Here is a 14,037-nt window from a genome sequence, read left to right as displayed (position 1 = left end):
TTCAAAGCAATCATGTCTTTAATGAGCAATTTTCCTCACATTTTAAAAATAATAAACTATTAGCAAGATGGCATTTTAATCATGTGATCCCACTGGTGCTCAACAATAAGTCATACCATGAGACATCACATGACACATCCTCCTGCATTTTAAAGGCCTGCTATTTCTGACAAATTTCTCAACATCAGTCATGTCTGAGTGCACAGTGTGGCCTTGTTATGCAACTTTTAATTACAGGTTTCTTTCATGCACACTCGAAGGCACCAAAAGGGGAGGTGTTCGTGCAAGCTACCTTGATGCACAGGAGTTCTTTTTTCTTCTGATTTTGCTTTGGGAAAGGAAACTGTATTTTTTAATCATGTTGTTGAATCCATGGGTGTGAACCGACTGCTGTTTTATTATTTCATTAGAACTGTATTGTGCCTATAGACATGGTGAATTTTGAGGACACTCTTGGCAAAGATGCCTAAAAAGCCTGAAAATAAAGTCATAATTTCACACAGAAAATGTTTATGGGACTTTAAATTGAAGTATTTCTGTTCAGAGGGAAGAAAAACCTGTGTTTAGAAATGATTGTTTCTGACAGAATCACTGTTTTTACCACCATTGTCTGTATTTTAAATAGATATTTTTGGAACATGTAATCAGTAGTCCTTGACTTTCTGTTTCTTTTTCTCTTTCTACTCTACCTAATCTTACCCACGGCTATACTTTGAACCACATTTCCAAAGTTTAAAACAATTCAGGGTGAAAAACAAGAATCACTGAGGACCCATCAACTTCACACAAGTGTGAGGTAAAAGAAAAAAAAAATCTCCAAAACTAATTTTTTGACAACTGTAACAAATGGTGTCATCTTGGTGTCATCAAGTTTCCATAATAACCATTAGATTCTATATACAAAACAGTTGTTTGGGAGTGATACTGGGAAAAGACATTATCTGTCATCAGAAACAAGCATGTGGAATCTTCTTGGACTGTAACAAGAATTGTCTGTTGGTAAATTTATAATTAGATTAAAAGTTTTGCCAAACACAAAGTTCAGAAAGATATTGTGCAAAGCAGTGCAACAATGTGGAAAAAGGAAAACATCTCATGCCCACTATTAAGTACAGCGGAGGATCTGTGCGACTATTTCTTGTCCATAGATCAACTTTGTCAGTGCTACGTTGTATACCACCGCAGAAATTGCTCATCAATCTTCTGTTGTCCATCTCCCTCTTCCGTTTTGAATTTGTTAAAAACTATTATTTCTTAACTCTGGCGCTTGTATTTTTCTGAGATCTTTCCGGTGAGATCTGTAAAAGAAGCTCTTTATATTCTAAGTGTATATATATATATATATATATATCTACATGGGTACAGGTTATGTAAGTTTAAAGGCAACTTTCTTCACCCAGGAAATCTGAAAGTGCATTATTATTTATTTGAGTGACTGAAAGAACGAGGTTGTTGGAGTTGTATCCACCCAGATTTCTCTTAAGCGCAATAATGAAATTAGCAGCCAATCCGATAAGAGCACCTGTGCCTGAGCGCCCACCCAGTAGGGTAGTGAGAAGAGCGTGGTGATAGTGAACACCGACCCTCCCTCCCCTCTCCCCAACACACACACACACATGCACGCCAACACACTTCCCCCTCCCCTGCCCATCCCCACACACATCTTCTCCTCCGTGTCTCGGTCAGGGCAGCCACAGAATTGCGCACCATGTCCGACCTATTGACTCTGGCACATGGTCTTTGAAACCTATGTGATGGTCTTTACAATTTTTTGTCTCACTTGGTGTGATTCTGGAGCTGATTTTTTCCCCCTCTGTCCCCTTTTCATGATGACCTCTGAAAAGCAACACTTCAGCCCACTCCTCCCGGGATTAAGAATCTAGGGTTACCTAATCTCCCTTAATCTGAACTAAATCTGTCTAATCGGCAGAGAAAATTACACTCACTGAGGTATTGCTCGCGAATAATCAGCGGAGGTGAAACCGCCAAGTTCTCCCTGGAGGGCATTTGGACGCAGCGCGCCGAGCGCACTGGACAATTCGTCACACACACGGGTCGTGTTTTTATTATTTCACATGACAAACAAACATAAAAAAGCATGAAGATTTGTGGAGGTATCTCTGATTCTGGCACATTCCTTTTGCTTTTCCTTTTTTTGACTCACGCGTTGAAGACAGATTGGCGCACTAAGAAATATGTTGAGTTGTTCTTAAGGATTTCGCAATAGAAATGGTGGGTATGAGACAGACACAGAAAGAAAGAGCGTTAGAGAGAGAGAGAAAGAGAGAGAGAGTCGGGGATTTCGCTGTAATCATGTTCGAAGAGTATTGATTCCGTGAGCGCACTCCAATTGGCAGCATCTCTACTATATAGTACAGCGCCGGCGCGTCATCCTCGGCTCACATCGACGGGAGCGAGTTGTAAGCAAATGAGAACATGTGTGGCATCTGAGAGAGAGAGAGAGAGTGAGAGGAAGGAGCAAAAAGGAGGTGTGAGAAAAGCCAATTTTCTCGTCCCTGACAACTGGATGCGAGATTTGATTGCCGGGCTATTTTCTTTCTCTTCTTTTTATATATCTATATTATTTTTTTTCTTCTCCCATCCAAGGAAATGATCGATTCGTCACATGCGCACGCCTCTTCATTATAATTGCAGACAGTTGGGGTGCTGTTCAGGCTGAATGGACTTGAATATGTCGCTGCCAGCGTAATCCGTGCAGACTGGAAGATTTAATAATTCACGGTAATCACGCATTATCGCCTCAGTGGATGCTCTCTGCACAGCCCTGGTGATTTTTTTAAAACCCCCCTCCTCATCTTCTTCTTTCCTGATTCTTCACGTTGTCTTCTACAGGATTTATCGACGGCTGCTTTTGCTTCCTTATCTGAAATATCATCTGTTGCTGCAACTGGAATGAAAAGCCCCCGTGACTGGCTGAGGAACGCTGAAGACTTAGTGTAATAGGATGAAACGGATTGAATAAGACATATTTTTTCCAATAATATAGCACTTTAGTTAAAATGGACAAGAAATTGCTATTATTTTTATTACTACTCTTATCTCTACACACAAGGTTGTGATTTTCTTTTTTTTATTATTCACGATGATTGTCCTACTCCAGTGAATTGGCTCTGATTGATTCTGACTGAGCTTAATAGGCATATTACAAAGCAGATTCCAACGTGAAGTGCTGCTGAGGACAGTTTCGTCCCTTCATTTCGGTTTTTTTTTTATTTATTTTAATATATTTCCCTCTAAAGGGATAAATGTTGATGATGGAGGACGACGAACTGGACGCTCATCAGGTTGATCCGGACTTCGAGCCGCAGAGCCGGCCTCGCTCGTGCACCTGGCCACTGCCATGCCCAGAGGACTTCCCCGGCGGACAAGAGGTGAGCGGGGGTCTCCCGCTGGCCAGCATCAAGGTGGAGCCGGAAGACGTGCCGGCGTGCAGAGCCGGGCTCGCGGGCGGCAGTCCGGCAGAGCTAAAGCACCCGACTGGGGCCCCGGCACCCACGGTCGCGACGCACCCGTGCCTGGCCGGCGCGGCACTCGACGTGACCGGGTCCTTGCGCAAAGCCAAGTCCTCTCGTCGGAACGCGTGGGGGAACCAGTCCTACGCGGATCTCATTACCCGCGCCATTGAGAGCACCCCGGAGAAGAGGCTCACGCTGTCACAGATCTACGACTGGATGGTCCGTTATGTGCCGTATTTCAAGGATAAGGGCGACAGCAACAGCTCGGCTGGTTGGAAGGTAAGAGATGAGAGCTCCCGAACCAGCGTGGCTGGGTTTGACGTGTTAATCAGTGATACTAGTTTATTGATCATTATTCCCTGATTCATTAAGGTCCCCCCCTTGTACACATGTTAGTGTGGGATTCCGTGTCAGTTACGCATGAATGGTGCCATGCCTTATCTTGTCTTAGTTCATTACTACCGTCTGTCATTCTAATATATCACCAATTCGGGATGCAACAGACTGACGCTTTCCTCCAGCCAACAGAAAGCCAAAGAGTCCTCAGTGTTTGTACTTGTGGACGACATCAGTTCAGGAACACGGAGTGATTTATATAGTGCAGCAAAAGAAAAAATAAAAGTATTTACCCCTTACAAATGTCTTGGTTTTGCCATAATATCAGTTAGACATTTCAAGTTATAAAAAACGTTCTGAAAAGGGTAGTTCTGAAATTATTATTTTAATCAGCAAGAGTTATAAGATATGCTCAATGTGTATGAATGTGTGGAAAATAGATCTTTAGACTCACCAAATTGCTTCAAGAGAACCTGTCTCACAACATGAAGTAGGCTACAGGATTTCTTAATGCAACACTGAAATCCATGAACAGATGGGAAACAAAACCATTAAGGTCTATCAGTCCACATATGGTCACAATGCAATTTCTTAGGCATTGGCACTTTGGCAAACCGCAGTGAGCGCAATTACCCACAAATGGAGAAAACATGGACTAGTGGCACACCTTCTCAGGAGTGGCAGGAGTGCATCAGACACTCCATACATGAGTTGAACCCAGAACAATATTTGAGGCACAACTTCTGCTAACATTGATGTTTATGACTCACATCAGAAAGAGACGGGACAAAAATAATTATTTATGTGAGATCCTCAAGGCATAAAGCAGTGCTGAACAACAAGAGCACAAGTGTTTCAGAAAAGCATTTTGATAATACCCACAGCTCTGGGTGAAATATTTCATGGAGTGATGATACAAAAGAGGAACTTATAGAAGTTATGAGTTCTGTTTCATCTGGCGTAAAACTAACAAACCATGTCAGAAAAAGAAGATATGGATAGTCAAACGTGGCGGTAGTAGTGTGATAGTCCCAGCTGGTTTGCTGCTTCAGGACCAGAAGAACTTATCATAATTGATGGAACCATGAGTTGTGCTCTCTTGCTCTCTGTCTGAAGATGTTGGAGTGACCTGGCCTAAGTCTGGACTTAAAGCCAACTGCATTTCTGTGACATGACCTTAAACAGGCCATTTATGTCCACAACATGTGACTGAATTGAAACACAGCTGGAGAGAAGAGAGGAACAAAACTTTACAGTGATGCCACAGACCGATTGCTAATTATCAGCCAAGCTAGATGGAAGTTGTTGCTGTCAAAGGTGATACAACCAGTTATTGGTTTAGGGGGCAAATACTTTTTCACATAGGGCTAGTTTAATTGTAACCCTTCATAAATAAAATCATAAAGTTCAAACTACGTTTTGTGTTTTCTAGGGGTATTTTTTACATTTGTTAAAATATATTTGATGATATGAAATATTTAAGTGTGACAAAAAAAGAAAAAGAATATTGGACAAATATGTTTTCACAGCAATTGCAGATGTCAGAAGTAAGCCTGTTTCCATGAGAATTGTCAGTTTTCATTCTTTTTCATCCAGCCATTTGAAAGGGATCAGTAAATCAACAGAGTGACCCTTGTGGGAGACCACAGGTCAGCCGTCCACAGTGTAAATATTCACAACTGACCGCAGCTTACCACCACTGCTGACTGGCTGGCTGGCTGAGAGCCTAACCTTCTGGACATCTGCCCATGTTATCAACCTCTCCAACCAGTCTCATCTTGTTTCTATTCATTATGGCTTTCTGAGGACAGCCAGAGGAGGGCAGTGAGAGCAGCAGAGCAGCGGTTGTTGTCCTGATGGTGAAACTTTGAACAGAGCTTTTAGAATAGATGCTTAAAAAATACTTCTAAAAAATCTCCTTTGTATGGGGAAAGTGATACCAGACTGGACTCAAATCCAGTTTCCTGGACTCAAAAATCAAAGTGACTACAGATAACTGCATTGCAGTTAAAACTAAATTACATTTTAGCCATAAGGCTTTGACTAAAACTGAATTAAAATGTGCTGTCTAAATTAACTCTACATTTCTAGTCAGAGGAACCATCTGACAGGAGCAAGGCATTGGGAAAATTAACAAATTAGTATTAAATTAAACTGCTGTGAGCATGTTTTTTTCACAGCTTTACTTTTTTTTTATCAGACACTTACTGACTGGAAAAGCTTTACAAGTTTCTTTCTTACTACCGTAAGTGTTTCACTCAGGGCAATCATTAGTGGCACACCACCTCCCGCTTTGCAAAGAATGCTTGGGATTCAGTATTTTGTTAGGTATCATAATCTAATTGGCAGGAATTCACAATTTGTATGGCAATAAGACATTCATCCTGTTGAGTGAAGTCTCACTGCAACAGGTGGCCAAATCTGACACACTGATGGTGCTCATGTGTGGATTTATCACAGCTGATGTTGTCACTGCAACAATCTTTTCACTATTGCATTTATATCTCAGATTGTGCAGTTTTAAATTAAAGGCTAAAAAATATTGTTTGTATTAACTTTTTTGACAATTTTGAATTAGTAGTTCTTTGAAGACTGTTGATGTCCAGTTTAGTCTTTGCCCCCTCAGGACTAGCTGTTAACTTCGGCCTCAGTGTCCAACTAACACAGAGGCCGACATTTTTCTGAATGAACATTCAGGAGAGGTGTAAGAGTTTAACAGAAACTCACTACTACCACTCTGAACTACCCTTATAAACCAAGCCTTCCCCCTTTTGGCCATCTTGACTGGTGAGGTGTGTCACCAGGTAAGCTTTGTTTCATTTGATCTGCATCAGCTGCCTTCAACCACAGGGCCTCTGCCCCCAAAGCACCCAATTCCCCGCCTGCTATTTATGAAACTGCAAATTAGGGGGATTGGACAGTGGCAGTCTGAGGTTGTTGGCTATTTCAGTCCACAGGCGAGACATTGACTATACCAGGTAATGACAGGGATTAGGAAAGTCATTTAAAGCAGGCATTGGTAATGTCAGTAACAGACCTGACCTGGTTTTGGTCAGAGGCAGAGTGGTAGTGTAAACATACACTATGAAGTCACATGTGGGAACCTTGGACCAAAGAACTTATTAAAAGTGTATACATTGTATTTTGTTCTGATGCATCAACGTTGTGATACATTTTAGGCTCTTTTTTGATGGGCTTTAATTTATTAATTTGTTTTAATTTTGCAGAACTTTTAGTGTAAAATAAACCCTATATCAAAAAGTCCTGCAAATATCCAGGATTGTAGTATTATATAATGAGAATTCCTGTCGCCGTTGCCAGAGCTTCTGCAAAATAAAGGATGCTATAACCTACATATAATTTTACGGTCATAGTAAGCAATTATATTTGACAGCAATGTTTGCAATTTGGTGAGCACCACTTCTGTCATCCATTATATTTTAATCTTAGCATGATTGTGTTGGAGGAAATATGTTTGATGTGAAACTTCCTTTTTTTCTGTTATGGCACAAAAAGGGAGGAGTGTGTTGTTGGTTGCTGCTGATGAAATAAAATGAAATTAGGAGCCACAGCTTTGTAGCTTGACTCTGAGTTTTAGGGGTGGGAGTTGAATTGAGGGTGATGGATTAAAGGCAAAGGCAAATTTTAAGGCAGTTCCAGTAACACCTAAATTAGAACCAAGTGCAGAGGTTCTAGAAAAATCTTGAAAAGCTGTTTGTGCCTCTGCGACTCTTGTTGGACAAGACCCAATCCCGGTTTGTTAATGGGTGCTGGTAAGGCCGCTCACCTAGGCAATACAGTTAAGCTCCTATAAATACCTAATGCCTTCTGATTTCTAGGAAGACTGCTGTCCTGAGGTCACAGCATTTTAATGAGCTATTTACTGGAGGGAAAATACCTAGAACTCTGTTGTTGTTTACCTGTTACACTTTCCAGAAGGATTATTGTGGTTTTCTTGTTGGTACCTAAACTGGCACAATAAAGCCACAGCCCTGTAATTGATCTAAACAAGACTAAGAAAAGTAAATCAGGAAAGGTCCCTGAATCACCTCCATGTCAAAACTGAACTGTTTCGGTTTCCATCCGCCCCTACAAGACATTAAGGACACATTTTTGGAGCATGTATGCTGGGAGACACATGCCAGTTGCAACAAAGCATCAGGGCTTGGTAGTGTGTGTCTTTGTGGGGGCTGCTGCAGGGGGAGGGGCTGTCTACAACTATAGGCGTCTGTGTTTTAACCCAGTGATCGGTCTGACAGCATGTCACTGCAGTGAATGGTATATGTAGTCTCCCTCTTGACTTCATAATGCCTCTAATGATGGAGTAGCACTTGGTGTTGGGATTGCCCCGTAGGCGCCTGGAAGTTCATTAACTTCGAGGGGGTTAGACGATGCCATTGTTATGCTATGGGCTTTCTTTATTGTATATGCCAGTAGAAGTGGCTCTAGGCTACGAAAGTCCATAATTCATTAATGCTTTTTGTGTATTAGGTATAAAGAGGTGTTTGATAATCACTTCCAGGATATTAAGAATATTATATATATTTATGTGCAGATTATGCCTACATCTTAATACTTTACATTCACATTTTTTTTTTCTGCTTTATTGCAGTGGCAGAGCTTGTTCAGGCGCTTACGCTGGTCAGATCCCAGCGGATTGTGCAGCAGGTCATTGAGAGTGCCAGGCAGTCACTCAGACGCTTTTATCCAAGGCGACTAGACTGTTATTTATAAAGCAACGTTAGCTAGAGGTTGGTGTAGGGCCAGCAGGGCAAAGGGTCATTGGGACGTCCTTTATTGACAAAAATCAGTCAGAGCAAAATAAAAAATAAATACAAGCATCAAGATCATAGCAATCTGAGAGGAAAATGGCCCCTGGATGTATATATGGGGAAATCTCAATAAATTGCTATATCTTAGAAAAGTTAATTCAATTTAGTAATTCAGTTCAGAATGTGAAACTCATATGAATAAATTACTCAAAAGTATATTTTGAGTACGTATTTCTATTAATTTTGATGATTATTGCTTAAAAGAATTCATCATGTACTTTTACAAAAATACAGCATTACATAGGACCCCCAAAAACATTTAAAAACAGAAATGTTATATTGTGGCCTTCATTATCATGGGGAGTACTGCTAACTTGACAACTTCCAAACGGAGGGTGAGGTAAAAAAGATAATTGGTAATGGAGCTGGTTCTTCAGTGCTGCATCTAAGCATATTAACGGAAAGCTGAATGCGTGGAAAATGTGTAGGTTGTATGAATAATTGTGGCAACTTCACAGCAGACTTCAGGCAACTTGGATTCTGTATCTCTCCACTCTCCTTTGACTTTGGAACTTTAATTTCCAAATGAAATGATGAATATATTCTCATCTGTAAAGAAGACTTTGGATCATTTAGTGACAAACCAGTCCACTTTCTCCTTAGCCCAAGTAAAAAGCTCCTATCTTTGGTTCAAGAGTCACTTAGCACAAGTAAAGCAATGGTTGTAGCTTATATGTACATCAGCCAAAGCCCATGTCTTATGAATCTCCACTGAACTCCTTTCTAGGTTTTGCATCACAATCTATGTAAAGCTGTGGTTATTGCTTTTTTCTTGCATTCCATTTTCTACCACAGGTTTTCCTTCCACTTAAGTTTCCCGTTATTCTTGGAGCGAACTTGAAATGACCTGCTGAGGCTTATTCTCCTTATAGAGGGTGTCAATAACTATCTACTGGACAACTGTCAAGTAATAAATCTTCCTCATAATGATTGTGTATATCGTAGCTGGAGATAGGCACCGGCAACCCTCCCGACCCCATTAGGGACAAAGGGTGAACAGAAAATGGATGGATGGATGGATATAATAATATAGCCATGGCATGACATTTCTTTATTTAAAATATGGTCCTATGTAATAGTCATCATTTCTGAGAAATTATATTGTGTATTTTATTAGATTTGAACAATAATCCTTAAAATGAGCGTTGTATAATTCTTTCTGTCTTTATATCATCTTGTATGAGTTTCAATTTTGAGTTTAAATGATCACAGTGATTAACATTTCATAATCTTTATTTACAAACAGAGAGGGAAAAACAGAACATATTTATGAATCCGATTGATTCATATATACAGAGACAATCTCTTTTAATCCTGTCACTAAGGAGTGGCTCAAGAAGGTTCTGTCAATAGAGAAAAAAAAAAACACGATTGAATAGACTTGAAACTTTCAGCAGCATGTTTGATTTGTTGTATTTCTATGTCCTGATATATGCTTGCTCACTTGATGATGGTGGAGAAGGCTGGGGGGGAGCAGAAGCCTTCAGTTGACTCACAGTTTATCCTCTGTGTTGGCTCAGAGGAGCTAACTTATTTGGGAATGTGACTGAAGCATGCACATACTCACACTCACTCAAAATGAGAGCATATCATGCATGCTGGACGGATTTATGGTGCAGGATTATGAACACCTTACATCTCCCCCAGGCTGTTCTACCTGAGCCAGTTTGGGTTCGAGCAGTACATTTCGTTTGAATCAAGTATCTGATGCCAAGAAGCCCATTTTCCCCCCCCCCCCCCCCCTTTCCTACAGCAGCCTTCAGGCAGCCGTGACAGTTTATTTCTCACTGAAATGATTAATGTACATGCAAATTACCAAGGCATGGGCATGCATTCAAATATGGCAGACAGCGACCAGGAGAGAGTAATATGAAAAACAATATTCCTTTGCCTTTGATATTATTTTGCCGCCTCTTATCACAATGTCTACCAGACACCCTTTTTATCTCCCCATTTATCTTCTTGTGTTCTTCTTATGCACTGACTTTCTATCCATTAGACATTCTATACATTCTTTCTGTCTCAGTGGTTTTAGGTATAAGGGCCAATTGAGGTGAAGAGTCTCTCCCAAGGGAGCTGCAGCATCAAGGTTTTGAGCTTTATCCACGATCCAGACTGCCTCAAGCAGTGTTCTTCTTCTTATTTGAGGGAAATCTCATATCTGGCATTACCACAGAGATAGAAGGATAACAACGCTGAATTTTGTCCAGATCAGATAGCAACTGGCTTTTTTGAGGAGGAGATTGTCATTCCCATTTGGACATATTTGGGCTAATTTGTGTCTCATGCTTGTCTGAACTTAACTTCAGCTGCTCATGCAGCTTTTAGTAACCCATCTCTCTTTTAGTTTCAGATCCAAATAATTTGTGATATCTTCATGGAGATATTTTGAGATTTTTGAAGTGAGGTTATTTTAAAAGGTTGAGGTCACTCAAAAGCAATTCTTAAATCTATTCTAATTAGAAGCTCAAAGCCACTGACAAAACTACCCACTGCTGAAGTCCAGTAATCTGTCTCAGTGCACTTGAACTTGGCATGTCCAATGTGGTCTAAGGTGCTAATTATGTAACACTCGTGATGTGATGTGTTATTATTTTATCAGCTGGTATTATCTTACAAGACGTAAGTAATGCTCTTAGTGTTTTTATTTTATTTAAATCCAGATTATCTGAAGCTGAGGTGTTACCAGAAGGGTCTGAGCCTAAGTGGAGTTTTAATGTATTAAAACAACTCCAGTCACAAAAACATCATAGATATTCATGCTAATGCTATTTTATAAACCTGTATGACATTATAATGTTTACATGTTTATTTACATAGAAGCCAATGATATATTAGACAGGAAATGGATGTATGTGTTTTACACAGCAAGATCACTGTAGGTGCTCCACTTCATGCCTTAATTTTAGGTGTAGATAATCATCAACTTTGTTCAAATACCCGTCCAATACAAATGTGTTGATGTTTTTTTTTTTTTTTAGAATCTTGTTTGCATGATTTCTTTGAAGTTTTTGAGACTAAAGTTGTTTTTGCAGGGTAGAAGCCTGCTCCCAGACTAGCTGTTGGCTACAGCCCTCCATGACCAACTGATCTGGATTTATACTAAATTAAGACACCAACAGTATTTTATTATCTACTTTTAACAGAACCACTCTTCAAAAGTCCTCAGCAATGCCTTTAATTGTGGTTTTTGCTTTCCTTAGCACACTTAACCTTATGCCTATGCTATTCTGTTCCCATTGCACCATTTAGTGGGTTGATTTCCAGTATTCTCTCTGGCACAGACACACATATTTGTAGAAAACACACAACTGTATTACTACCTCAAACCACCCATGAAGGAACACTCTGTTCTTCAGCGGAAGAATCCTTTTTTTTTTGGATACAAGTGGGCTGACTATCTGTTAGTGGAACCAACTTTCAGCTGTGTTTCTTTGCAATCGTATTTGTTTATATGTTTTGCAACCTGTCCGACTTTTTGACAATTGCCACATTGAGAGGGTGTGGTTGGGTTCATTAAGCTCTTGTGGGTTTTGGACAAAGCCATTCTTAGCTACGGGGACAGAATGCAGTGTTCATTTCTTTTTGAGGCCATGTTTGGTTTGATACCATGGAGATTTAATTGGCCAAGAGAGGCCTTATGAGTTACCCCACTGGAGTGATCTCTTTTTATTTCCGTGGAACCAACCCGGAAGGAAACACAGAAAAAATACAAGTTGTGGACCAGCTCCTGAAATACCCACATTTTATAGAAGAGGAACAAAAATGTTAATTTGCTTCTTCTTGGTTACTTGTCAGTTAAACTCCGGTAACACCATCATCTCTGTTACTTCTAGATCTGTAAATACTCTACACAAACTCTACTTACATTTTAGGGGTTAGTAGCTGGTTAGAGATCAGTGGTAGTTCACAAGAACAAGATGAGAAAATATATCTAAAAATCAAAATGGCTTATAGACATTTGTTTTTTTAAATAGGTTTCATAAATCCATACTGTTTTGTAATCAGTGTCAAGAGGTTCAGCTGGTCTGTACCAGTAAAAGCTTCCCCCATGAAGCTAAACAAATTTGAATCAAAGGTTAAATTAAGAATGCTATGTGGGATATTTGTGTATATCATGTCGAATTGTGCTGTTATAAAATTTGAGAGAAATATTTGTGGTATAATTGTCAGAAGTGGTTCCGATTTCCACCTATGAGTTGACTGTTTTGGCCTTCTTGTGGTTGAAGTTTTGGACGCTGTCTGTAGAGGCACGCTTGTTGCTTATCTGTGTCAGTGTGCACGTTGTGTGATTGCAGATGTGAGTGCCTCCCTCTTTCCTCTCTCCTTTATGAGTGCGTCGGGGTGTTCATGTGGGTGTGTTGTGGTGGTAGCGGTGGAGGTGGTGGTGTGGGGGGCTGATGGGCTCAGTGGGAGCCTGGGTCCTGGGGGAACAGCTCTCGTTAATAATTCAGACGAGGCTCATTATCAAGGCAGCGCAGATTTCTCCCTGATTCCACCTTAATTGCAGGCAGGCTGCTCCACTCAGGCAGGCGGTAGTCACGCTGGGTTGACTCTCTCTTGTCTTTTTTTTCCCTCCACCACTACAGGGCCCGCTCTGCTCTGCCCCGTCTTCGGGACTCACCTCTGTCACAGCGAGACAGCCTCTGGCTAGTCTGCTTCATGTTAACGTGTGCCTTAATAGCGTATTGTACAGCAAATATGCTATTTTTACTTGTAATTAAAGATATGCTTCATGCATGTCCAATTAAATGCAGACTTTGTGCATTGCCATGCAATGTTTTAGCATCTTGGTCGACAAAGAGTCAGCCTGTATGATGGTTTATAAAGCCCATTATTAAATTAATGGTGAATCCAAACAAATAATCTAAAATGTTGTCATTCATAATAGGGGTGGGCTTTTATTATGTTGTTTACCATTTATTGTGGAAGGTTTTTGAGCATAGGAATTTTGATTTATCATTGTCATGATAAATTTCACGTATTAATGTAAAATAAAAATAAAAACAAAACTGACAGTATAATCTGAAATTTTATTTTTGCTATTGTCTCCAATGTTTGTGGAGCAACAATTAATATCAGCAAATTCAAAAATATCATTAAATTCTGTTACTGTGTGCAGCTTAGTGAAAAAACTCACACTTTTTTAAATAAGCTGCATCCCCAAGAAGCCTGTTGTAAAGTAGAATATTTTTCAAGAACAATATTTGTGTGCTTGGTGCTACGAATGCTGTGCAGTTACCTAAAAAGTAAGTAACAAAAATGAGATTTTTTTTATCTTTATTGCTGTCACAATCGTACCATAATGTATCGCAATAAAATCCATAATGTCCATATCACCCACCACTAATTCTTGATAAAAACAATCCAAACATTTCAGTAAAAAGAATATA

General features: G+C 40.0%; 1 protein-coding gene across 1 annotated transcript in view; it reads left to right on the top strand.

The window, feature by feature from the left end:
- Positions 1-2,224: 2,224 nt before the first annotated feature.
- The window catches only part of LOC114142298 (forkhead box protein O3-like), a 38,144-nt gene continuing 26,331 nt past the window's right edge, over positions 2,225-14,037 (top strand). The window contains exons 1-2 of the mRNA XM_028013510.1: positions 2,225-2,742; positions 2,854-3,755. Of these exons, the coding sequence (XP_027869311.1) occupies positions 3,267-3,755 (489 nt within the window). The 5' untranslated portion in view covers positions 2,225-2,742; positions 2,854-3,266. The remainder of the gene's footprint in view (positions 2,743-2,853; positions 3,756-14,037) is intronic.

This window comes from Xiphophorus couchianus, chromosome 3 (assembly GCF_001444195.1).
Source record: "Xiphophorus couchianus chromosome 3, X_couchianus-1.0, whole genome shotgun sequence".
Taxonomy (NCBI): Eukaryota; Metazoa; Chordata; class Actinopteri; order Cyprinodontiformes; family Poeciliidae; genus Xiphophorus; species Xiphophorus couchianus.
Note: the sequence above shows the minus strand (reverse complement) of the source record. Positions and strands in the feature narration are given on the sequence as shown.